The 25,208-nt window shown below is 37.5% G+C and overlaps 1 protein-coding gene across 3 annotated transcripts in view; it reads left to right on the plus strand.

Annotated features, from left to right (window-relative positions):
- Window positions 1–25,016, plus strand: part of TRPC3 (transient receptor potential cation channel subfamily C member 3) — a 46,195-nt gene extending 21,179 nt beyond the window's left edge. For 2 of the 3 annotated variants that reach the window (XM_030022018.2, XM_041128529.1), the window contains 10 exons: window positions 325–510; window positions 7,662–7,826; window positions 10,042–10,258; window positions 11,943–12,176; window positions 13,537–13,801; window positions 15,852–16,047; window positions 17,865–18,074; window positions 20,359–20,442; window positions 21,486–21,561; window positions 24,193–25,016. In XM_030022018.2, the coding sequence (XP_029877878.1) occupies window positions 325–510; window positions 7,662–7,826; window positions 10,042–10,258; window positions 11,943–12,176; window positions 13,537–13,801; window positions 15,852–16,047; window positions 17,865–18,074; window positions 20,359–20,442; window positions 21,486–21,561; window positions 24,193–24,335 (1,776 nt within the window). In that variant the 3' untranslated portion in view covers window positions 24,336–25,016. Of the gene's footprint in view, window positions 1–324; window positions 511–7,661; window positions 7,827–10,041; window positions 10,259–11,942; window positions 12,177–13,536; window positions 13,802–15,851; window positions 16,048–17,864; window positions 18,075–20,358; window positions 20,443–21,485; window positions 21,562–23,736; window positions 23,773–24,192 lie in introns of all 3 variants that reach the window. The other variant, XM_030022029.2, reaches the window with a different exon arrangement.
- Window positions 25,017–25,208: the final 192 nt, after the last annotated feature.

The following is a 25,208-nucleotide window of genomic DNA, read 5'->3' on the forward strand; positions in this document are numbered from 1 at the left end:
TGGTCCTGGTTTGTTCGTGCAATTCTTATTTGTCCATTCAACTTCCCCTTGCTGCCCGTCTGGGTTATATTCGTCATGCTATGAGATAATGTTGCCATGCTGTGTTAAACAGCTGTCATCATCTTCTGTTCAAGTGGCTGCCTTGTGTCAGAGAAGAGATGATTCTGCTGTACAAAAATTCCATAATGATCTGCTGCTAACTTGACGTAGTATGTGAAAGACAAACACTATTAATTTTTAGCAGCTTGTACAGGTTCCTTCTTCCTTACTATTGACTCTTAAGCATGTTCATCACAGGCCATTTTCTCTAACACTTTTTTTCAGAATGACTATCGCAAGCTGTCTATGCAGTGCAAGGATTTTGTGGTTGGTGTTCTTGATCTCTGCCGAGACTCGGAAGAAGTGGAGGCCATTCTGAATGGGGATTTAAACTCTGAGCCAGTTGAAGCGCAGAGACACAGAGCGTCACTGAGCCGTGTGAAGCTGGCCATTAAGTATGAAGTCAAAAAGGTAACTTCTCATAGCCAGTGCTTTCAGACAGTGTGATAGGAACACAGTGTCATCTCATTATTCCACAGGTGTTATGAACCGGTGGTCAGATGCATTAATGAGACATAGTGTGTGTAATCAAGATTCTCACAAGGCAGAAGCTGGCAGAAGGGGACTACAGTGAAGGAGTTTAGTTTAATCTACTTTCCACAGCTGAGAATTGGCAGGAGATTTTAATGACAAATCAGCTGTGCTAGCAAGGTTATACACAGTTGGTCAGATCTTCCTCCTGATTAAGCCAAAAGAAGAGATTTCAGTGGAGCCAGATTTTCACTCATTGAAGGTAAGGATGTGTCTTCCTGCCAGTGTGTGTGATAATATCTAATCCAAAGAGAAGGCTGTATTTGTGAAAGTGTTGGTTTCAACCAAGTAAAAGAACTAGTTTGTTCATTATTTCTTTTTATTGCCTTTGCTTTCTACCTTAAGTAACTTAATTGGGCAACTAAATTCTGGGAAGTAAGTCTTGCAGCTTTCTACTCGTGTTCCTGTCATCACATAGGCTTGGGGTTTTTTTGTTGTTGGTTTTTCAGTTTTTTGTTTCTTGTTTTTTGGGTTTTTTTTTCAAAAAAAGGTCTTCTTTTTACTACTTTGAAAAAGAGAACATCTAAGTTGTCGTTAAGTATATTATTTTTTTAATTTATTTAAAAGTATGACAGTAAATCAAATGGCTCATCTGCAACTGCGTGGGTTGTAGTGAGAAATTCTACATGATTTACTGTGTGTGTTCCTTTAAAAAATAGTTCAAATTCAGTCCTGAAAATGTGTGGAATATATTTGTGGCTAGTTAATCAGTTCATTTCAGTTCTTCATCTTTGTACCTGTATTTATCGGTGTTTTGTGAAGTGCAGTGTGTTTTCAGTTGATGCCTCTTGAAGTAATTTTTAATGAACAGTTATTTTGTGAATGAATGAGTTGAAAAATGGAGCTGTGTATCACACATCTGACATAATGCATATACATTTATCGTAGCAGTTTTCAATATATAGCTATGTTCTTTTCAAGATCCCGCTACCCTAGCACAGAAAATAGTTAATACTGTGTCCTACTGTGAGAGGACTCAAGAAATACTGCAATGCCTATGTATTATTTACAGCTACCTATTTACAAGGTTAGCATCGTTTCCATTCTTAACAGCCATTATAGTTTCATTATCTCTGCAAGAAGTCTTGTGTCTTTCAGAATAAGTAACACTGTATTCTGTGGCCACCTGTTGAGCCAATCTGCCATATAAAATTAATTGTAAGCAACCTGCCAGAAAACTAGGAAATGTTGGTGTTTATTATGTCCCCAAAAGATGGTTAACAAAAATTGTAAATGCAGATCCCAAACAGTAAATCGTTGTTTCCAATATAGAATTGGTCTACAGCAGATAAATGCATATTAATTAACAAAATTCAAGGTAAATATATACAAGTATTAAATTAATTAAAAAGAATGGAACAGGGAAAGAAAGTACATAAGCATGTTATCATATCTAAATAAAATATGAATTCTTTATGCTGTTGCATATTAATGTGTACCAAACCTTTGCTGAGACTTGTGTGTCAGCTTTCTTGCTGAAGACTCTGGTTTTCTTCCAAGAGGTCGTTGTCACTGATTAAATTTATTGGTGAGCAAAGGGCCACACAGGTCTGTTAGGAATAACAAAAACCTACATAGTGCAAAAAAAGGCAATTCCATGTAGGAAACTTCTTCTCTTCTCTTGCAAGAGATTAATTATTTGTAGATAAACTCAAAGTTTTGACTCCAATTCATGACAAATACAGTTCAGAACCTACAAGACTAATGATCTTGGTGGAAGGAAATAAATAGATGGTGTAGAGTTGTTACCATATTCTTACATGTGCTTTTCCCTGTAAATGGCTGTTACAGAGGGGATGACAAGGACTGAGGCAGGAAATGTCTCTGCCATGGTGGTCCTTTGATGCTGGGATCGGCTCCATTACAGCAGTGGCAGGTTATAGCGATATTCTGACTGTAGAACAGATTCAGAACTCCACATGGGATGCTTTTAACCCTGTGACTGCAGGAAGACGACAAGGATGTGGCTTACGTTTCTTAGCTTTCAGTATTTATAGCTGCACTTCTGGGTCAGCTACATTAAGGTCAGTTCACTGTTGCCAGACAGATAGTACAGCCAAACAGAACTGCAGGTCCCTGGAATGGTTAATGAGCTGTATGCCCTTTTGAGAGGGAGGAGAGACAGGAAAAGCTATGACAAGTGAGCAAATGTGCTCAGAAGTTCATTGCTAGGGAAATGGAGTTTTTAATTCTATTAGTAATGAAACTCTTGCACTTAATACCCTAGGCACTGCATTAAAGTGTAACCTATTGGGTAAACAGGATATGACTTTGAAGCTACAGTTCAGACTGAAACTGCAGCCCCAATAGTGAAGGACTAAGGGAATTAACAAGAAAAACTAGTTAGAACAAGTAGTCTTGCTCTGTATGCTGAATTGCTGCTGCAAGTAGTGCTTTTAGTATTGTATCTCAACTCTGTCTTTAGGTTGCCAACAAAATTTCAGAGAAGTCGCTGACACTGGGCCAAGTTCGGCAGTTCTTGCTGAGATAAAAATCAGAGTGGAGTTTCCAAGTGAAATCAATAAGAGTTTGAGTAAAATCACAGGATTTATTTTTCAAACACTGAAGTTTTAAATTGGCAGATAAGAAAGAAGATTCAAAATTCTCTTTGTATGTTGTGTGTTCGTGTATCAGAGTGTGCCAGGATCTGTTTCTGCTATGTCTAAACTCATTCATTAGGATGTTAGGAATAAACAACATTATAATCACTCCCAGTAATACAGAAAAATATTTACATACTGATGACTTGGTTCATGGTCATGAAACTGAGTGCATCTGAAGTGTTACAGTCAATTATGCCTGGAAGAGCAGCTGAGTTAAAATCGGGATTTTTTTTTTTTTTTTTTTTTTTGTGCCCAGATAGTGTCCCCAAGCATCTTTGTTGTTCACTGCAGTTTGGATTGGATCCTAAAATATTAGATAAATGTGATAATAAGATCAACATGTAATGAAAAGTAAGAAGCTGCATGGAAAGTAGGATGAGAGAAGAGAAATGCAGAAGGAACAAGGTTGTAGGATGATGTGATTGGTAGGTGAAATATGATGTGAACCTACTGTCCTTGGAGGAGATGAAGGTGGTGGGGAGACAGATATACCGGGCCGGGGGAACACAGAAGAGGTTGCAGTTCCTGAAAATAACATAATCATAAATTCAAATATTTCAGCAGAGCCGGAGAGAAGGATGAATTTCAGAGCTTATATGGATGAGGCAAGTGACATGAGTTGCTCTGAGGGCTTCAAAGTGGTGCATATTTTGCAGGTACCAACAGTTAAATAAGTTGCTAAGATCTTCTCAAGGGCCCTTAGACTTACTGCCAAAGAACTTGCCATAACTATTGGCATCTTATTCACTAACTCCTCCCTTTTCTGGGGAAATTATGATACAGGCAGATGTCCTTTTAGCATCAGATCAAAATGTTGATAGACCAGGAGGAATAACTAGCACACAGATCTGGATGAGATGCAAGAGGGCCTGTGGGCCGATTCATAGCCCTAGGTGAGCTCCCTTAAAGTTCCTTTGCTGTTTCTTCCCATTCCCTCTGGTAATAGGAGGAATGATGTGGGTGTTTCTTCTCTCTCCTCTTCTCTACAGTTTCAAACCTGCTTTTTAAAAATGTCTTTATAATTTGAAATAATTGTTTACTTTCCTGTTTATGGCTACAGTTTATCTTCTGTGGGATTTGTCCCTTGATGTCCTGAGTTGAGAATGAAATTTATCTTAGCAAAAGAAGAGACCAGGGGCATACGTTAGAATGCACAAACACACAAAAAACAGTCTTTTTTTTTTCAAATGGGCCAGGCTGGCAGTTTTTATGGTGCATAAGCTTCAAAGGTGACAGCCTAATAAAAAGAATACAAACGTAGTTCAAGGTGACATTAATTTCTTAAAAGACTTTTAAAATCTTTTTATTTATTTCTGTTGGCCATTCCCCTGTAGGTACAAACTGCATTAATATGTGATCTAACTGGTTAATGAATCACACCAAAATAGTTTGGGACTTTTATTTTAGAGAAAAATAGATTAAAATATGAAGATTGCTTCCATTTTAAAGTTCATGAAGCAGCTTCAGACTCCTCCTCTTGAGAGTTTTAAGGTTCCCTGTTTTCATTGCCAATGATTTAATCTGATTTTTTTTTTTTAAGAAGTCTGCCCTATTGTTCTACTGTATGTGCTTTTTAATGAGATTTGGAATATAAATGGAGTTTTGCAGGCAAGACCTGGCAAACAACAGTATATATAGTACATTATGATCTCAACAGAGTACAAAGGATAATAAGATGGTTATCCAAGGTTTACAGTATTTTTTTTTTTAAAGTATAAGCAACTCAGATCAAATCTCACTCTTAATCCAACATGGATTATCAGAGTTATCAGAATTATTTTCAAATCCTTTTTGTGAAACTGCCTAGCATTCTTTACTCTGATTTACTAGTTATTGTCAACCTATGTGACAAGTATATTACCAGATTTCTTCAAATTGCTGTGATAACTAGGCTGTTTACCCTTGTGCTTAACTGATGTCCCACATGCTCTTGTGATGTGGCAGTGTCACAGGACATGGTGTAATAGTAATGGTGATAATGATGAGTATGATGATAACACTTTAGAAATTGACTTAACCAGAAATACAACAGGCAAAGAACATAGGGAGCTATAGAATTCTTCTTTCTTCCCACTCCTTACGTTTTTTCGGTAGCAGCACCCAACAAAAGCTACCCACTCCTGGTTACACTACATGATCCTGATGGCATGGCTGCACAGTCTCCTTTGTCCACATTGCTTCATGCTAAAGAAGTACTATAAATAAATAAAGAAAACAGTGCTTTAAAAATAGAGCAATACATGCTCACCCTTCAACAAACTCAACCAAAAGTGATTTTAGTAAAATAAAACTTAAAGCATATCTAAACAAATGCAGTTGTTGCTAGCAGCTTGTTTTATCATTCCATTTGGGAATCACTCCCTTTCCCTGTGAACATACTGAAATCTTACTGAAGCTAGGAAAATAACATTTGCATGTATTTGCTGCAAAGGAGAAAGATGGAAGTTGACTGGTGTTTGTTTGTTTGTTTTTAATTGGGTACTAGATCCTTAATATACGCCAGTTTAGTATCTTAACATTTAATCTCTGCTCCGTTTCAATTTTGGGACACATAAGGAAGAATCTGTGGAAGCTATGGATGGACGGAACTTATACAAAAGGCTCAGAAGAGCAAGTTTGTGTTGTAATAACTGTCTGCAGAGAAGTTGAGCATTAATCCTAAGCCTATTTTTCCACTTGTCTGGTTGTTTCTTCATGACTAGATCCCAATAAATTCACTTGATGCCCTATTTCTTTGTCTTGATGTTTGTTTTTCTTCCTCCCCCTTACTTTAAAGCACTTGGTTACAGAAGTCCTTGATGATGTCTTGGCTCTGCTTAGTTAAGGTCAGTTGAAATTTTACCATTGACTTCAGCGGGCATCGGAGTTAGGTCAAAAGAGAGGAAGTATATTTGAAAACGGTCTCTCACATGTCTCTGTCTGGGTACAAGAAAAGTAAGTACCAAGATTTGGATGTAGGGTTGAACATGCCAAAAATGGCTCAACATTCAATGAATTGAAATCTGGTGGTAGCTGTGTATGCTTAGACTACTGACAATCAGGACATTCTTGTTTAAATGCCTGAATATTATCTTATAAAATTAAGTGCTCAAATTTGAAAGTGTCAACTTTTGGTCATTTTATCAGAGACTATATTTATTCAGATATTTGTACATGTCTACTCTTGTGGCTTCCTCTGTTATGTTTGATACCTTTTAGTTCTTCTGCTATAGAAATAAATTAAGCAAATACTTAATATTGATAAATAATAATGTAAACTAATCAGCAAAGATAAAAAAAATCTCATAAAAGAATTCATTAGAAATAAAACTATCTTGCTCATAAATGACTGAAATGTTTATATTTTTAGTTAGAGTATACCCATCAGATCTTATCTGAGCTTTCTGCAGTGTGTTGTTAAGCTATTAACAACTCATTAAAACACAAAGAATAGCATAAGACTGTATAGTGATAACAATCTGTACATTCAGGATCCTTTAAAATCTTAAAATAGTGAAAAAGAAAAAGTTATTTTTGAAAACTGTCGAATTTGAGGATTTAGTATTTTTCAGCTGAGATAGGCATGAACTTAGAGAAAATACAAAACTGTACAGCGAAATACAATTTATTACAGAGTCCTTAGAGCATCATCAAAACCATAAGGTCATCTTTTCATCTGGTTCACAAAATGAAATTTACTTGTATTACTGAATGCTAAATTTTATTTTCCACAAACATAAAAATGTGTTTCTAGTAAGTGGCTTCTGATTATTTTTCAAATCCCAAGTACATCTAAGTAGAGGTGATAGCTAGCACCATTGGTAGTAAGAAAGAAGAAACCCTTTCAGTATTAATCTCTGTATGTTCTGGTAAGATTTAAAATTCTGTGCTGTACTTCTTCATTTATTTCTTGCCTCCGTAAGTTTTAGACTGAAAACGTATAGATGGTTAAGGAGGTATTTGAAGCCTTTGTCAAAGAACCAGATCAAATGCCAATGATGTTTGAGGAGGTCTGTGAAGAGCATGTGCAGGAGGGGGAGAGGCTAATGGTGGATTATGGTCAGAGCAGAACTTTCAGTCTCCACAGAAATTCTGCATGTACGTTGGATCAGGTTGATTTGCTGAGAAATTGTTAGAAGTCAGGACTGAGGTTCAACTCTGACAAGATCCAGTTAGGTATGCAAAGCTGTTCTAAAAATGCATAAAAGGCTTCTATCAGTGATGGCTGTCCACATGTGCAACCTTGTCCCCGAAGTGCTGCTTTAAATCAGCTCAGGAGTTTCTTCTTTATTTATTAACCTTTATTTTAAAGGAAAGGAGAAGAAACATGGTTCTTAAGGTCTAAATTAACACCAGATATTTAAGGCGATCATGGTCATGTATTTAGTAGTTATGTAACTCTTCTTACAAATTATGATATGTCTTGGTTTTCTTTCTTTTTCTTTACAGTTTGTGGCCCATCCAAACTGTCAGCAACAGCTACTGACTATCTGGTATGAAAATCTCTCAGGATTACGGGAGCAGACCATAGCTATCAAGTGTCTGGTTGTGCTGGTTGTGGCATTGGGCCTTCCATTTCTAGCCATTGGTTATTGGATTGCACCATGTAGCAGGGTACTGAATTTTATAAATTACGTGTTTTGTATTATGCTGGGAGCTGTTTTTCAATTTCTGGTATTCAAAATGCAACATTGTACCTCTAATTCTGCTGCTTCCAAATTTTAACTAATTAATTATATTTTTAGTAATCGCTAGTCTTGAGATGCTATTTGTTTTATTTGCATTGCAAAGAGGGGACCACAGTGATGAAGCATGAAAATAAATTGTTGTTAAGTGTAAAGAAAGAAAAAACCCTTCTCTGAGAGGTTGGGTTTTTTTCCTTTTTTAAATTTCCATAGATTGTGCTCACCTCACAATCTCTGCTATGTAATTGTATTTGTATTAGTAACATGGAGTTTTTTGAAAGTCACCACTCAGATTCTGTATTAGGTCTCCTATGATGGCATCTTAAGATCTGATGCTGTTCCCATATAAACCATTAGCAGAACATCTGTTGACTTTGCTGATGCAGAACTTAAGGTTAAGTAAAATATTTGTTATTCCTGCCCTAGGACGTCTGTTTACCAGGTGAACCATAGAGCAGAAATTAAATTAAACACAGTATTCCAACCATGTGGTAGGGTATATTTTTAAAAGAATGCAACTGTAAACTTTTACCTCTTCAAAATTTTTTGAAAATATATGGGTGTTTCCAGCTTTCCTGATGATCTCACAAGGAAAATAACAGCAGTTTCTTTGAAATCTTTACAGTCTGTAGCATGTGAATTGTCTGCAAATGAAGCATATTGATAGATCTTTGGTAAATCAGAAGAAGGAATATTTCTCTGTTACATTAACTTTTTCTTAAATTTTAAGTAAATCTAATTCTGTGCTGAATGTGGTTGTTCAATTTTATTTCCTTAACAAGTGTACAGCAGAGAGATGTGAGTTTCACTCATTTATAAAATTTTTGCTCTTGTAGTTCACCTCAAAAAGGGTAAGATTTTGCTCATCTCCTGCATATTTCAAGGGAACCCAATGTTTTCTCAGGGTTAAATATTTATTTACTTTAAAGATAAGCCTTTATGAAAATAGTATAATAGTTATTCTCATTATTCTCTGAAATGTCACGTTCCATGAGTATCTGTAGTAAAGATATTCCTCACTCACAGCTCCATATCATAGAAACGTATCAATATATTTTTAGCTGGTGTCTAATATGGAAAAGTGACATTTGTCCTTGAGCTTTAATTCCCAGTACCAGAAACACCTGACATTTTTCCTAATGCTCATGTCAAATAAAAGTACTGTACATTCAGATCAGCTGTTTGATACTGTAATTTCAAAATGCTTTCTAAAGGTCAGGAACAGGAAGGGAACCTGAGATTGTTTACACAGGTAGTAAATGCCATTTAGTATGTGCTGGTCCGCTTAGTTCATAGTAGCTGACCCCAGTTTCAGGAAGACCATTCCTTGAAATAAGAACGCTACTTCTAGTTCCCCATCTGCTGAACTTGGTTTTTTCTTCTTATACAGTACTGCTGATAATGCAGTTCTTCACAGGGGATTTTGGAATCTTGCATAATATTGGTGATGTATGTGATAGTTTATCACATTAGAACTGTGTGTTAACATTAATAAAGGTCGGGCATTATGTGCGGAGCAGTATATTGTTCTGTTGTACTGAAGGAGACAGGAGACCTTTGGCCTTAAAAGGTGTGCAGCAACTAAGATGAAGAAGTTTGTCTAGCATCTACCTTGTCACACCTTGCGCAGAGATGGGAACATGTATTCTGTGGATGGAATACACTAGCCAGAGATGAGAAGATGAGTCTAATTTTTCCTAGAGCTATAGTCATAGACAAACTAATAGTACGCTTTTGTTGGTAGGGAAAGCATTTTGCTACTTGGAGGTTTTATTTATTTTCCATGGGCTTGCTTCTGCCTCCCCCATTGTTATCTGTGGGCATTAGATGAAACTCTTTCTGGTCACAGCCATTGTACATTTGTAATTCCTTGGAGTGTTTCCCCTCAAACATTGCCATCTAGAGTTTATGCAATAGCATGAACACTCACTAACAGGACAACACACTCCATGAGGGTGCCTTCGGGAGACTTTTGTCTGAAATGGTAAAGCATCGCAGTTCAGTGCACTTGGAAGAGCATACTTTAAAAATGAGGTTTCCAACTGTCCTGAGCTCTGGATGCCCATTTATGCTTCTGGAATGCCTGATGAAAGAGTTTGTTTCTCTGAGAAAACTGAGTGACTGCTTTTGTTCTGCCTTTGCAGCTTGGAAGAATTCTTCGAAGCCCATTTATGAAATTTGTGGCACATGCAGCATCCTTCATTATTTTCCTAGGCCTGCTGGTGTTCAATGCTTCAGACAGATTCGAAGGTATAACAACGCTACCGAATGTCACTGTTACTGATTACCCTAAGCAGATCTTTAGGGTGAAGACTACCCAGTTCACCTGGACAGAAATGCTGATCATGGTATGGGTACTTGGTAGGTATATTGCCCCTTCATCTTTATGTCAACTGTTTTCTTGCAGATATTAATTTTAAAAGAAAGGAGAGAAGCCCAGGTCCCAAACCTTTGCTCCGGCTGCTGCGCGGTTAGGATAAACCCTTAAGGCAGGTAACAGCACATTAGAACTGGTGAGACCATCAGAGCATCTCTGCGCTGCACCCTCTTGCAGCACGGGGTAAAATTTTGTTTGCTGATTTGCCGCACTGTTCGGTAATTCTGGCATTTGTAACAGGAGCACACATTTGACGAAGAGAACGCCACAGAAATTATACTTTACTGAAGTGGTTTTCTTAAATAGTATCAGGAAGCCTACTCTGCTTTACGTGCCAGAAGGTCAGGAGTTCCTACTGCTCGGTGTTAATGTGCTAGCACATCAGTGCTTATGTGGCATTGCTGCCTAGGTAGCATTTGGGGAATTTACAGTTTCTATCAGTGCCAAGGGTCTAATAAGTCAGTTCTCATTACTCAGTTTTTTTCACAAAACCTGATCAACTGTCAGCCTGTTTGACACTGTATGGCAGAAAATGCTATCTTCTAGCATTTTGCCAGTCAGGTGCTTTTGTGTAGCAAAATGTCTGTTAGCCACATGATAATGTAGCATGCTCTGCTTTTACAGGCTGTGGAGGAGAAAGAAATTGTTACAGTGGCTGCTGCATGAAGGTGCCTCGCTTTGCCTTTTGAATCATCTATATTTCCTGGTTTAAGCACAGCTTTATCTGAACCTATGTTAGGGTAGGGAGATGCATATCCCTTCTATGCTGCCTTTTGGTAGTCGCAGCATATACTTGTGGGGAGCAGCCTCTGTATTTGACGGAAGGCAAGGGCTGAGATTTCGGTGGTCTCTAGGACTCAGTCACTGTGAGAAGTTTCTTGGGCACTCAGAGACAAGCAGCTTCAAACCAATCCAGTGCATGGCTGCTGTGCGTATGGTTGGGATGGCAGCAGTACCCCTCTGAATTACTCAGCCAGGGAAGCAAGAAAAAAAGTTGTGGGGTTGTGGTTTTGTTGTTTGGGTTTTTTTCCTAAGAAATTTTTTTGAAGAGGAAGTCTTGATTCGCAACAACTGCGTCTCTAAGGTTATGATGAGGCTGTGATCTGGATTAATTCCACATAAATGAATTTCTGAGGAGAACCTTGAGTAAGAAAGCTGAATTACACATAGCCAAATTCCACTTTCGATGCTGAAAAGCATTTTATTCTGTAAAGTGGAGAACCAGTAGTATAATTGTGCCATTTATATTTGGTCATCTGTGTAGTTGGATAGTTGTGCTCCTCTGTAAAAATTAATCCTTCTGATTCAGAAGTGTTTTATGAATGTAAGTGGTATGGAAATGAGAGGAATTCTTTTTCCACATTTAACATTTTTCCTTCTTCAGAAGTACGGCATACTGTTATGTTGTCAGGCCACAATACTTCCACTGCAAAGCCATGGAGATGTCTGAGCTTTATTCCTGCATATCAATTAATACCTTGCTGTTTGATTAACCCTGTTGAAACCAAGGGAGCCTTACTCAAGGTATATGACGACACTGTGACACTGCAAATAAGTGTATTTTTACTCCACTGGTACCACCTGGTTTCATGAAATGGGAGAATGCAGAGAGTTTAAATGAAAAGAGTTTGGCCAAGATTGCTATGTCTTTTTCATTTCTTGTTGCAGGTATGATGTGGTCAGAATGCAAAGAGCTGTGGCTGGAAGGACCCAGGGAATATATTTTGCAGTTATGGAATGTTTTGGATTTTGGGATGCTGTCCATTTTCATCGCTGCTTTCACAGCGAGGCTTCTGGCATTCTTGCAGGCCACAAAAGCACAACAATATGTTGACAACTACATTGAGGAGAATGATCTCTCTGAGGTCACGCTTCCTCCAGAAATAGAGTATTTTACTTATGGTGAGTTTAACTTTTCTGCAACACAGATCTGAACATAAAAAAAACTAGTAGGATGCACTAGCATTTTGAAGCCTTAAGATTAATATTTCCACGTGTTTGTGTTTATAGCATTGTCTAACCATTTCTGCCTCAATATTTTTGTTTCTATGCTATTTAAACAATAGGTGTTATGATGCTAATTTGACAAATAAGTTTGCTAATATATTAAAACCAAACAATAGGCATAAGGACAAAGTCAGTTCAAATGTAGCTGTCCATAATTTTGTTGTAACTGTTTATCCTAGAGCTAAATTTTACCCTCTTGATTTTAAACATTTGCAAGGTGTGTTTTATTCTTGGCTTAGTGCACAACAGAGAAAATTTTGATGTGAGGTTTTTTTTGGTTGGTTCAGTTGCTTGATACAGTTATTCCTATTCGTAAAGATCTAACAGCATTTCCTGCTGAAGGAAGGATGCTGGCCCAGTAAAGATCTGCTCAAATAGAATAAAAGTACTAAATAGTTACTGTAGTGCAGGAATTGTAATTAAAGGTGTGATGAATCTACATTTGCAATACTGGCAAAAGCTGTATTTGCTGCTGATGGTGTATTTTAGCATATGCTTTATGAACTCCAATATATTATAATAGCAGACTTGGTTTTGTTATTTACGTTAATGGCTATATAATCAATCGGAATTTGTACATATGTAAATACACATTTAGAAACACGTGGTATTTTGATATGGGACATATCTTAATTTAGTGTTATTTTGCTAAGATGGTGCGTTAATTCACGTAATAAACAATTTATTAACTTATATATAACTCAATTGTTTCTGTGCATATCGTCTGTAAAAACCATGATCCTACTTCCATTGAGGTAAATGGCAAAAATCTTATTATTTCAATGGGAACTAGGTTGTATCCTGAACTTGTAACAATGACAAAAGCTTGGTGTGATTAATAAATGAAATTGTTCATCAACCAACACTGTTAACTTCCCATCAATGAAACACAAAACATGAATAAATTTCTGGCCTTAGCATAGTGCTTATTAAGATAACTAATAATGCAGTTGTATTAAGAAGAGCAACAAGGAATTATTTATTGTTATATAGTTCAGGTTAAAATACAAACTATAGACGAAAATGTCGTGTTTCTTCAAGTACAGTTTTTCTTCTAGCGAAAGGTAATGTAACTTACATTCATCATTTGTGACTTAAAGGAAATAGGAATAGAGTAGCAACTACTAGACTCTTCAAATATTTGTCTCAAGTAAATTCAGACATGTTCATGGAAAAATCCTATCAAGAATTATTTTTCAATGTTGTGATAAATGAGTAACTCCTTATATTTACCCTTATATTTTGTGTTTTCCAGCTAGAGATAAATGGCTCCCATCTGATCCTCAGATAATATCTGAAGGCCTTTATGCAATTGCTGTCGTTCTTAGCTTTTCTCGGATTGCGTACATCCTGCCTGCAAATGAAAGTTTTGGGCCCTTGCAGATTTCACTTGGAAGGACTGTTAAGGACATCTTCAAGTTTATGGTCCTTTTTATTATGGTATTTCTTGCATTTATGATTGGAATGTTCATACTGTATTCTTACTACCTTGGAGCTAAACTAAACCCAGCCTTTACAACGTAAGTATGAAGTTACGTTTAAGTAAAAAGCCGGTATGAAACTTTCAGGTTTTTCACTAAGGTAGCAATGTCTGTGAGATATTGCATGCTCTCTCCTAGCATTAAAATAAAACTGAAGACAGTTGAAGTCTGTGGAAAATCAGGTATCTCAGAACCTTAGAAAGCAGAATACAAAAGACCAATTCTTTCCTACTTGTATAACGGAAGCTTTCATTGCAGTCTAAAATAATGTTACCTGTATATTATGTTAATCACACAGACTCGCAGACAACTAAATGCAAGAAAAAATTACTGATATCGTCTGAATGACGTTTTCCCAAAACAACTGCTAGAATTGTAATCTTTAACGGGGCTCTGTCAGACCTAACTGATACACAGAGAGATTTAGCCTAGGTATCAATAACAGGCCTCCAAATAATTTTAATTTGTCAAGAAACTGAGATAGTGATTCTGTAGACAGCATGTTTCTTTCTTAGACTAGTACTAAAACAAACCTATAAACTGCATTGGACTCTTTTGGATCCTGGTTTACAGTCTAGATGATAACTGCTTATTACTGTTAGTCACTTGAGTACAGCAGAATGATAGTTACAAGTCTCTCTTCATGCAATGAGATTGCGATAATCTCCAAATTTTTTTTGTTTGCTTGGTTTTTTTACTTCCTCAAACAAGGAGATGCTGGAATTGATAAATATTTAGGATGTTCCAAACCAGAAGTAGTTCCACAGGATGGTGAAATTCAGAACTTTTCCTTTTCTCCCATCTTTCTGCAGGAGACATGACTACTGTAAAAACTGCCATATTTTCATGTAGTTGATTCCATGACTTCTTAATTTGAGCCTGATTTTTGCCCTTGCTGTTACTCATTGTCTTTTCTTTAGATAAATAATGACATATAATGATACTTTAGTTACAGTATTTAATATCGGGTGTCTAGTATGCATACTATTTGAATGCTTATTAATATTCATTTCTTAAACAGTGGGGCTATTTTACTAGACTATACATGCATTCGGATACTATTTGCTTTTAAAAATCATTTATCAGTGTTAAAACACGTGATTCAAGATGCATGTACTGGCATATTTTAGTTACACTTATTAAAATACAGCTGACGGTTCACTTTTTGGCAACACGGAGGAAGAAGTCATTTCCAGTAAACTCTGTAGGGTACAATGGAAGGCACATCAACATCTTTATTGAATAGCAACATCTCTTAGCTTGCATTCGTTAGCCGACCTCTCAGTGAAGCAGGATAGAGCTTTGCAGTGAGCTGTGTCCTGACTGCAGGACGGGTCAACCTGTAGCAATGTTTCCCGAGAGGAAAGAGGAATGGCAGGGTGAGGAGGAGAGCTTGAAGAGGATCCACTCAAAGGCCCTGAAGGCTTGTAGAGCTGTCTGAGAGCTCTTGGCAGCTCAGTTCCCCAGGAATTGCCCTGACCATGGGATGGAGACAAGAGCATAGAGGCAGTGGGTCCTGGACCCAGAGCCTTAAGGGTATCTAGGTGCCTGCCTCCTGCTGAAGTGCCTGGCTCCCACTGATTTCAACAAGTCTTGAACAAATCCCATGAAATCTGTTTGCTTTGTCAGTTTTGTTGCTGAACCTGCCGCTACCCACTTCTGAGCGCACTCTTCCTAATGGAAGGTTTAATCAGAAGCTCTTGAAAGGGGTGCAGCAGTTTCCTTCCCATCAGCCCCATTTTTAGCTTTATTAAGACAGGGAAGGTCTGCCCCCTGTGGAGTTAGACTGGAAAATAATGAGATGAAAATATGCTTCATCTCAAACCCTGGAAATAGAATACCTTTCTAATTCCTGGAGTGTTGTTTTGCATGTATTATTACAACTCTATTATCTATGATGGATAGGTGGAGAAATTGAACATAGTGTGAAAAATATTTTCTTGCATGTTTGTTGTTTTGATTAGCGCTCTACAAAGCTGGCTCATGGACAAATTAATTGAGATTGTTTATCATTTACTGTAAACACAACTGATATATTTATTGTGTAGTTAGTAATAATGCCTTCCTCTTTTTTTTTTTTTTCCTACAGAGTGGAAGAAAGTTTCAAGACCTTATTTTGGTCAATATTTGGCTTGTCTGAAGTAACCTCTGTTGTCCTCAAATATGATCATAAGTTCATAGAGAACATTGGTTATGTTCTTTATGGCATATATAATGTAACGATGGTGGTAGTTCTGCTCAACATGCTGATTGCTATGATCAACAGTTCATATCAAGAAATTGAGGTGGGCTCTGTTCTCAAGTTGTTCTCTTTTGTTACATTGAAAAAGGGCAGAATTACTAGCAATTATATCAATGAGCACATCTTGATAGGCAAAAGTACAGTGAAGAGATTACCTCAGTAAAGGACCACAAAAATACCATGTTCCTAGGACTGACACTATCTAACAACCCAGCCAAGCTGCAGAACCTTACAGGATCTGAACAAGTAGTTCATGTTGTGCCATGTATACGCATCTAAGGAGATGTCCTCCATCCAGAAATCTTAAAATCTAAAGTAATATACAAATGAAGACTGCTGTGAAGTAGAAAACAAAGTTACTGAGCGTAACATTTTAGACATGGGTGGTTCGTTGCCAGTTTGCTTAGGGTGCTTATCGCATGTTTCCTTAATGTAGTGCACTTCAGTCTTTGACAGATCATTAGGATATGGATTAAACGTATTTTGATGTGTTCTTTCATGGAAATCTGGTTTTTAGTTCCAGTCCTCAAACTTTTTAGCTAAATGTGCAGGAGTTAGACACTCACGCACAGCAGTGATACATGGACATACTTTATTACATTTATATGCCTCTGTACATTATGTATGATAAAGGTGCTTACCTTCAAGATTGTTGTGACTGAGTCACACTGCACAATGCTTACACGCTTTGTTCGTAATATGTGCTTTTTTTCCACTTTAGGGACAATATTAAAACTTGATTCTAGGTTTATTGAGCTTTGCCATATGCCCTGAAAACACAGTGGCAGTATTTCTCCAAATCTGCCAAATGGCTCAGTTGAATGAGTACTTGAATTTCACACAAGTTTGTTGGCTGCATTGCTTATTAAAAGAGATATATTTTATGTGAATTTCATTACGATGACAAAGTATCTTCGTTTTTTAAAGAGAATTAGTTAGAGTATTTAGCATCCAACTCCAATTAAAAAATTCAGAAAATTTCAAGTAGAGAAGATACCTGGGTTTTAAAAATAAATCCCAAGTTGCTGAAATGAAAGTAAAAGTATATTTATACTGCCAGTTTTCCATACCATGAGTTCTGATGTTATTCAAAGAGTACTACGTTCACATAGATGTTGGCGCACACCCACACTAGCAGGAAAAAAAAAAGATTATCTAAGACATAGTGTACAAATGGATATGTCATTTCCAGTATTTTCAGTGACTTCTGGGCAATGTCAGGAAATTCAGCAGGAGAAAACTAGTTACAATAAATAAAGCTCTCATCTTTGGAGTAAACCAAGTCCAGCCTTGGAATACTTCAGTAAGAATGTGTTAGGACGAAATCAATTTGTCTGTTTTTTAACATTATTTCTTCATGACAACAAAGTTTGTATTTTCTGTACTCCATTATAAATCAGAGTTACTTTTCATGGTTATGTAAAAAGCTGCGAGTACTAACATTTTAAACTATGTCTGCCTTGAAGCTAATGCTTTGTCAGTTGTGTGAGTACCAAATTCGTGTGACCACTTCAATGAGATAAACAAGACTTTAAAAAAAGAAAAAAGTTTCACTTCAAATAGCAAGGAGTTTCTATGTTGGCTTTCACTCAGTGCAAAAATAACACTTGTTTAAATGGTTCACATGCTTTAACTAAGTATTGTCAATGAGATGTTGCCGTAAAGAGACAACTGAAATTTAGTTAAAATAGACTTGATAAAGTGGTTACATTTTTGCAGAGCTACTGGGAGTCTTACTAGCAAGCAAATAACATTTTATGTGAAACCAGAAAAGGTCGGTATTTAAAAGAAGTTTCATTTGGAAGAAGTTTTGCATCTCATAAAAACAAAGCACATACCTGTTTTTATATCTTAACACAGGATGACAGTGATGTAGAGTGGAAGTTCGCTCGTTCTAAACTTTGGTTATCGTATTTTGATGATGGAAAAACATTACCTCCACCATTCAGTCTTGTACCAAGCCCCAAATCTTTTTTCTATTTCATCATGAGGATCATTAACTTTTCTAAGTGCAGGAGGAGACGGCTACAGAAGGACATTGAAATGGGAATGGGCAATTCCAAATCTAGGGTAGGTACTGAAATCTTTTCATTGCAGCAAAGAATTGTGTGTCCGTTCCAGCATTCTGCTTTTCTTTAACTTTTAGGGTATATACGTGCTTCTGAAGATAGTACAATAATTAGTCAAGCATTTTTATTCATAGATCTGTATTTCAGACTGCCTAAATGTACTGCATAAAACCAAAAAATAGCTATAAATTTTCTTAGGACAGCAAGGTCCAATGACTGGAAAAACACAACTAAAACAAAAACAACTGAGTATTCAAAGACGCAAATAATTCCCACAAGGAATGACCTAAATATTGAATAAAGATGCTTTCAGCCTCCATTAGAAAGATTTTTAGTTCAGGGTAAAAAAAGGGGGGGCGGGGAGGAGGATAAGGAGAGAAAACTTTTCCTTTCACTAGCACAGGAAAAGGATAAAGTGTGGTCAGTATGATATTCACTTTCTCCTGTCAAAAACTATGTTCTCAACAGAAGACAACAGGAAAGGGGGGGGTTGGTAATAATAATCTTCAGCACTTCCATGACATTCTAAATTTGGGTATCTAAATGTTCTTTACAAATATTAATGGAATGCAGTGTCACAACACCCTTGTGAGAGTTAGATAACAATTTGCCTTGTTTTGCTGATGGCAACCTGGGGCACAGATGGGTTAAAGAGGATACATGTGGTTTTTTTTATAAGTGAGGCTCAAGGCCCTGTGTATTACAAAGACTGAAAGCAATACCTTGAAAATAATTTTTATTTGTTTTACTATAAATTATCAGAAATGTCAAGTCTAGTCATCTTTTCTGAAAGATTTCTCTGGAGCCTAGGACTTCTGAGGTGTTGGTGGTACTGAACCTTCAGTAAAGAAAACATTTTCTCCAGTTTTCAGTAGGCAGTGGAAGTAGATAAATGTTTATAAAAATGTCAATTTAAATCAGTTTAGCTAGAAGCACTTTTTTGGTACTAACTGCTCATCTTCTGCTTTTTAGTGCTCCGAGTGCCTGAACTGCATTAGTTCTCTGCAGTCACTGTACAGAAGATGTGTTTAAAAAACAAAACAGAGAAACATCAACACCCTAAGATATATTTTTATAACAAAACATTTAGTAGTGCTTATATATCATACAACAGTACTTACTGTTATACTTAGAATGTTAGTCCCTAAAGAACTAAAATCCTGTCTGAGTCGCTGCTGAGACAGGTCAGGTGGAGCTAGTTTTCTTTAACTACAAACCAAATTGTTTTTCACTGGGAAAGGCAGCCTACAGCCTCCTCTGTGTCAGGCTGGGCTGGCACGCTATGTATCACGTATATCACCTATATAGTCCCTGCGTATCGCATAATCCTATCTCACTCCCTAATAAAAATGGTGGCTGAGCTGATGTCTCATTGCCCACAAGAAGGTGGGCAACCTGGAGTAGGTAAAAATAGCCCACTTGTGGCCCAGCTTAAGTGGCAGGCTGTATGCAGTATAGGCACAAAACCCACGGCAGTTACGGAAAGCATCAGGTTTACTATATAGAGGCAGGCTGAGTTCAGTTTGCTCCCCTAACCCACCAGAGAGATCAGCGATTGTTAATTCAGTGACTTTTAATTGGCCACACAGAAAATTAATGACAGATGCAGATTAGGGGGCTGAACCTTATTCTACGGATATGCGTTTTTTACTTCACCCTCACCAGTGTATCTGGCAGAACAGTTAGGTCCCTGGTTTGGTAGTAACAAATGTTTGGCATTGGTCACAAAGCCATCTTGTCCAAGGTGGCTTTTTTCACTTCTGTTTCTAGCCCACTTCTACAAAAATCTTAAATTGGGATTTGACAGCTTTGTGATCCTCAAATAATTGAACAATGACCATTTTTCTAAATGTATTACTATTCCTGAAAATGGTGCTTTGGAAAAACACTTTGAACTAAGCAGAAATTATTTTGAGCACGTATTTGTAGTTAAAAGTATGCTTAAGAGTGCAGATCCGCAACAGCTCTTTGTTAAAGCCAGTTTAGAGAGTCTCTCCTTGCTCTGGCCACTCTACCCCTGCCTCCAAGTCATAATTCATTATTTCCTCAGCTGTGCATGCACATCTGCTTTGAAGCTGTGCTGTGAACAGGATGGCTAAAATTATCAGTGTTTAAAAAAAAAAACCCAACAAATAAGTCAAGGCAATCTCAGTTTATTGGAGATAATATTCTGATACAGTGACTATGGAGACATCCCCAAGATGTCTCCAAGGAAAAAAAAAATGGAGCTGAATTCTGATGGTTAATTCCATAGCATATTTTAATTTTGTCTTATTTCTTCCTAGTTAAACCTTTTCACTCAGTCCAACTCCAGAGTTTTTGAATCACACAGTTTTAACAGCATTCTCAATCAGCCGACACGCTATCAGGTAAGTACATACAGCGGTCACTGTTTTGAGTAATAGAGCTGTGTGAAGGTACTAGCAGAATTTTGTGTTTCAAGTACATTTTGCCTTCACCAGACCAAGGAAACCTCCTGTAGAAATCAAACTCCAGGATGCTACTGGAAAAAAGACGGTTACTGTTCAAGCCCCATTATTTGAAGTGTTTAAAAACTAGCCCATACAAAATTAAATTTTCCTTTGATGTCCCAGTTTGGAAAGTGTGAGAAGCAAATATCTGAAGCTGATTTCTGAGGAAAGGATGTGAAAGCATTGAGCTGACTAGGTTAGCGTTACTTTCCCATCCTTTCTTCTCATGATCTGAGAGGTGACATTCAACATTCTTGCAGATGGGAATGCGCTCTTTCTGGTAAGAGGAGTCTGTCAGATGTTACCTTCCTGTCTTCTTTCCAGCTCAGAAATAAAAGAGTAAATAGGAGCTCTTGTTCCCCTAGTGAAGATGTTGAAGGTGTTTAATACACCTGTGCAAATTCTGTTAGACGAGCTACGTTAGATTAGGTATGGTAACACAATACAAGAATATCAGTACATACAAGGAGCCCTGGCAGTTACGGTATAAAAATACAGATATAATCTTAATGAATCCTTCTCAACTGACATTGCACTGTCATACTGTAAAATCTCAACTTTTTTTCTTTTTGAAAGGTGAATATTTATCTCTTACTATTACACATCCTTTCACATGTGAACTGAGTTTAACAAAGAGTAAACCTATTCTGAAGCTATTTAAAGCCTAAATTAGGTGTGTTTAGGCCTATTTTCCTGTTGTCCTGTTCCCCACAAAAAGTTGTGTTGCTCTGTAAATAAGAGGTAATTGGATGAGAAAGGTGCTTTATTGTAATGATGAATCTCAGCTTGCCAGCAAAAAAGCCCATATGAGGCAACTGCTTGTTCTGGGGCTGTTCATTATTTCACTTATACAGATGTGAGGGAGGTCGTTAAGAAAGAGAAGTGACTAGTGTTTAAGTATATATGCTCATCTGATTATGTAACTTGTTTTATTCTGGCAGCAAATAATGAAAAGACTGATAAAGCGTTATGTTCTGAAAGCACAAGTGGACAAAGAAAATGATGAAGTAAATGAAGGTAAGAAAGAGGCTGCATTTGCAATATTCAGAGACATTTTTTGTCACGTCATATTAGGAATCGTTATTACAGTGGTGCATGGAGGTCTCAGGTAAAAAGATGGTTTATTTCTACTTCAAATGCACTGAACTCAGATAGATAGTAGTGGAAGTATGCCTGTGACAACAAAAATGGACGAGCAGGACCAAAGAAGTAGAACTAAGAAGTATTATGGGCCCCGTTTTACAGGTGGAGAACGAGAGCACAGGCATGACGTACAGTTACAGAGGAAATTTGTGAGGAAGCCACTAACTGCATTCACACTTGCAGAGTCCTGGTCAGAGCTGCAGGGCATCTTTCTCTCTGTTTCATTCACCTGAACACACAATTTACCACTTTACACCAACTGAATACACAATTTACCACTTTGCACCATTAACTACTTGTGTTACCTTCCTTCATAAAGCTGTGTGGAATATTCATCTGTGAAGCTGCATATCATTAAACAAAGCTGCATAGAGTTAGCTGCATGGTGAAAAAATGACCACTGTAGCCACTCTTTCAGTGTGTGACTGGAGATCTTTAGAGCAATGATAAGTCTGAGCTTGGTGTCTGGTGACAGTGCAGAACTTCCCTGGTAGCAGTGAGGGGTGCATGCTCCAGACACGCACCCCGACTCCCCATTGGGATGACACTAAGATGAATGCTGTCCTCCTTCCTCCAGCCTTCCAGGAATGAAACACAGGCCTACAGGCCAAAAAAGAAACTCTTGAGCTCTGGGCAGGTCCCCAAACAAAATAATAGGGGGGTGTGCAACATGGGTCATTATTTACTCTGTACTCTAGCTAAAACTATCAGGCAGTAGAATGATGTCCCTTCCAGGGCTGGCTTTGCTCTTGGAAATGTAACACCCCAGCTATAGTTTTGTTCCCCATAGGCTGGAGGTTATAACCATCACGGTTCAGCCAGTAAGAAATCTCTGTGACCGCCACCAGAAGAACATACCTGCTTAGCATACCTAGTTCTTGTCTGGGCTAGTTTAGTTGGTTTCGGCACACTGGGATCGTTTACCTAAGCCACTTTGCTGGCAGCCTTGTGCTCTCCAGCTGGTGTGCAGTGACAACGTGGGATCAGAACAGCTTTTACTGGCATGGAAGTATCAGACGGCTGCGTGCATATGTGATGTGAGGGGTCTGAATGCGCTCGCTCTCAGCTAAGGCGGCATAGCTTTTGTTTTGCTTGGTAGTTATTCTGCTTACCTGTAACTCTGCAGCAACAAGCATGGTGCAGAAAAGAAGGTATAAATTAAATCCCACTCTGTGCCTTTGAAAGGCAGCATTGTGCATTGACTGTTATCCTGACTCTTCCCCATCCTATGTGGCTGTACAGAGCTGAGCTCGTGAGTGACAAAAGCAGAGAAGCTCCTAAAAGTGTCTTCCTCTCATTGTGCCCCTCTCCTGAATTCCCACTGCTTTCCTCCTGCTCTGTGGTGGGGGAAATCATCTATCTAGCGATTGATGAAAAGACTGTTCTCTCACCAACAGTGCCAGGGTGTACAAGTCTTTCCAGTTCCCTGATGCCTCTTTCGTGTTGGCATATACGTGTTTAGATAAGCAAGACAGTGTGGAAGAATCATGGTCCGTGGACATCATGGTTCTTGCTTTGTCACCAATTTTCATAGAGGGAAGTCCGCTTTGAGCAAGTCAGCTAACCTCTGAACCTCAGTCTTCAGCTGCATAGCAGAGGTGGTGTTTTTTGTGTCATCCCCATCTCATTGGTACCCAAAGTATAGATCCAGCCTTTGAACATACAATTTTTGAAGTCTGCTATATGCTAAACAGAAAACTTCTGCATTCTTAGGTACTGCAGCTATTTTAAACATAAGTCTAGGGATTTCTCCCCGTTTTGCATCACTAGAGAATTTAGGTATTCTTTCATAGTCTTCGATTTCATATGGGACAAATAGTCTCCTGCGGTGGCTGTTGTGTATGAATTCACATAGTTCACACTTGCTGGAAGGATAGTATTTGAATATTTTAAAAACAACTTCTTTTGAACTTAGTATCCTATAATGGAAAACATGCTGTTGCTTGTTACAACCCTGGCCTTGACAATTGTTTTCTTTTAAATGCATCTTGTGTACTTGTGTCACATTGTAACATAATTTTAAATTGGTTGACTTTTTCTAATTCAAAGGATGTTGGTAAGGAAGAGGAGAGAGACTCAGAAGCTGTGAGTTTTACTGCCAGCTCTGCCACACTTTTTCTGTGTGATCTTGGCACATCACTTCAGAAAAAATCTCTTTGCCTTTTCTCTCTAAAAGGGGGATACTAATATTTACCAGCTGTTCAGCAGTGTTGCCGTGATTAATTCATTAACCTATGTAAAGCACTTTTTGAATCTTTGATGTTCTGTATACACGTGGAGCACAACATTAGAGTTCAATGTACTATTAAAATGCCTTTGGTACTATTTAGGGGTGGAAACACACATCTCACTGAGAATGATGAGGTAAAGCCTCCTGCCCCACCCCTGTACCTGCTCTTGTGAACATTTTGAGATAATAATCTGAAATATGCACTGACGTGACTTAACATTATTGAATGAATGTTAAACTTTGCTAACAAGTATTTCTTTCACTGATTAATACAGGTGAATTAAAGGAAATCAAACAGGATATCTCCAGTCTTCGCTACGAACTTTTGGAGGATAAGTCCCAAGCAACAGAAGAGTTAGCAATTTTAATACATAAACTCAGTGAGAAACTAAATCCTAATATGTTGAGATGTGAATGATTCAACAGAGGAACCATGGCTTTGACTACAGCACAACTATTTATTGGCAATAATATTTCAGTATCTTATACTTGAAAAACGTATTGTAGATTTTTAGCACTAAATAACTTTATGTACAGCTTCTCTGGAATTTAGTCTTAGGAAATTTTATTAACTCATTACAAAAACATCGCTCTCTTCATTTTAATTGTCTGAAAGCAAGAACTATCATCTGTTTGGTTTTTGGGTTGGTTTTTTGGTTTGGTTTTTTTTTTCTTTTTTTGCATTTATGCATTAAAAAGGTGTAATGGTATGAATTGCTGATATTTTAACAGGTTTATGAATACATATTGAGAATTCTTTGCACTAAGTTTGCAAGAAAAAATTAAAATAACAGATATACAGCATAGTACTCTGTTCCTTGCCGCAACTGGGTACGAATAGATTTTTTTGTAATACCATAAATCAACTAGAGATCAGTGGAGGATTATATGAAATCTTTGTTCTTTATTAGCAATGCTAGTAATGCGTATGAGCTGAGAACTCGCGGTATGATCACAAGGAATTCATGAAAATCGGGTGAAAGTGTGAATGTAATTGTAGTAGCACTGTTTAACACACATGTATGTATGTGTACCCACAACTACCGTTTCTTAATTCAGCATATTGACTTTCGCGAGGAAGGACTAGAATTTTTTTTTTTTTTTTAAAAAACAAACAAAACCACCACCAACCACTTTGGAAGGTAACATGAACTCAGCTCAAAGCTACTCTTTACGTGGTAGAAATGATTTTTTTTTTTTTTTTTTAATTCAGACTCCGCCCAGGGCTGGTATTTTGTTACACTGTTCCAAACAATGCCTCCGACGCTTCATTGTTAAATAAAATATTCCT

Source organism: Aquila chrysaetos, chromosome 1, assembly GCF_900496995.4.
Source record: "Aquila chrysaetos chrysaetos chromosome 1, bAquChr1.4, whole genome shotgun sequence".
In the NCBI taxonomy this organism is placed as follows: Eukaryota; Metazoa; Chordata; class Aves; order Accipitriformes; family Accipitridae; genus Aquila; species Aquila chrysaetos.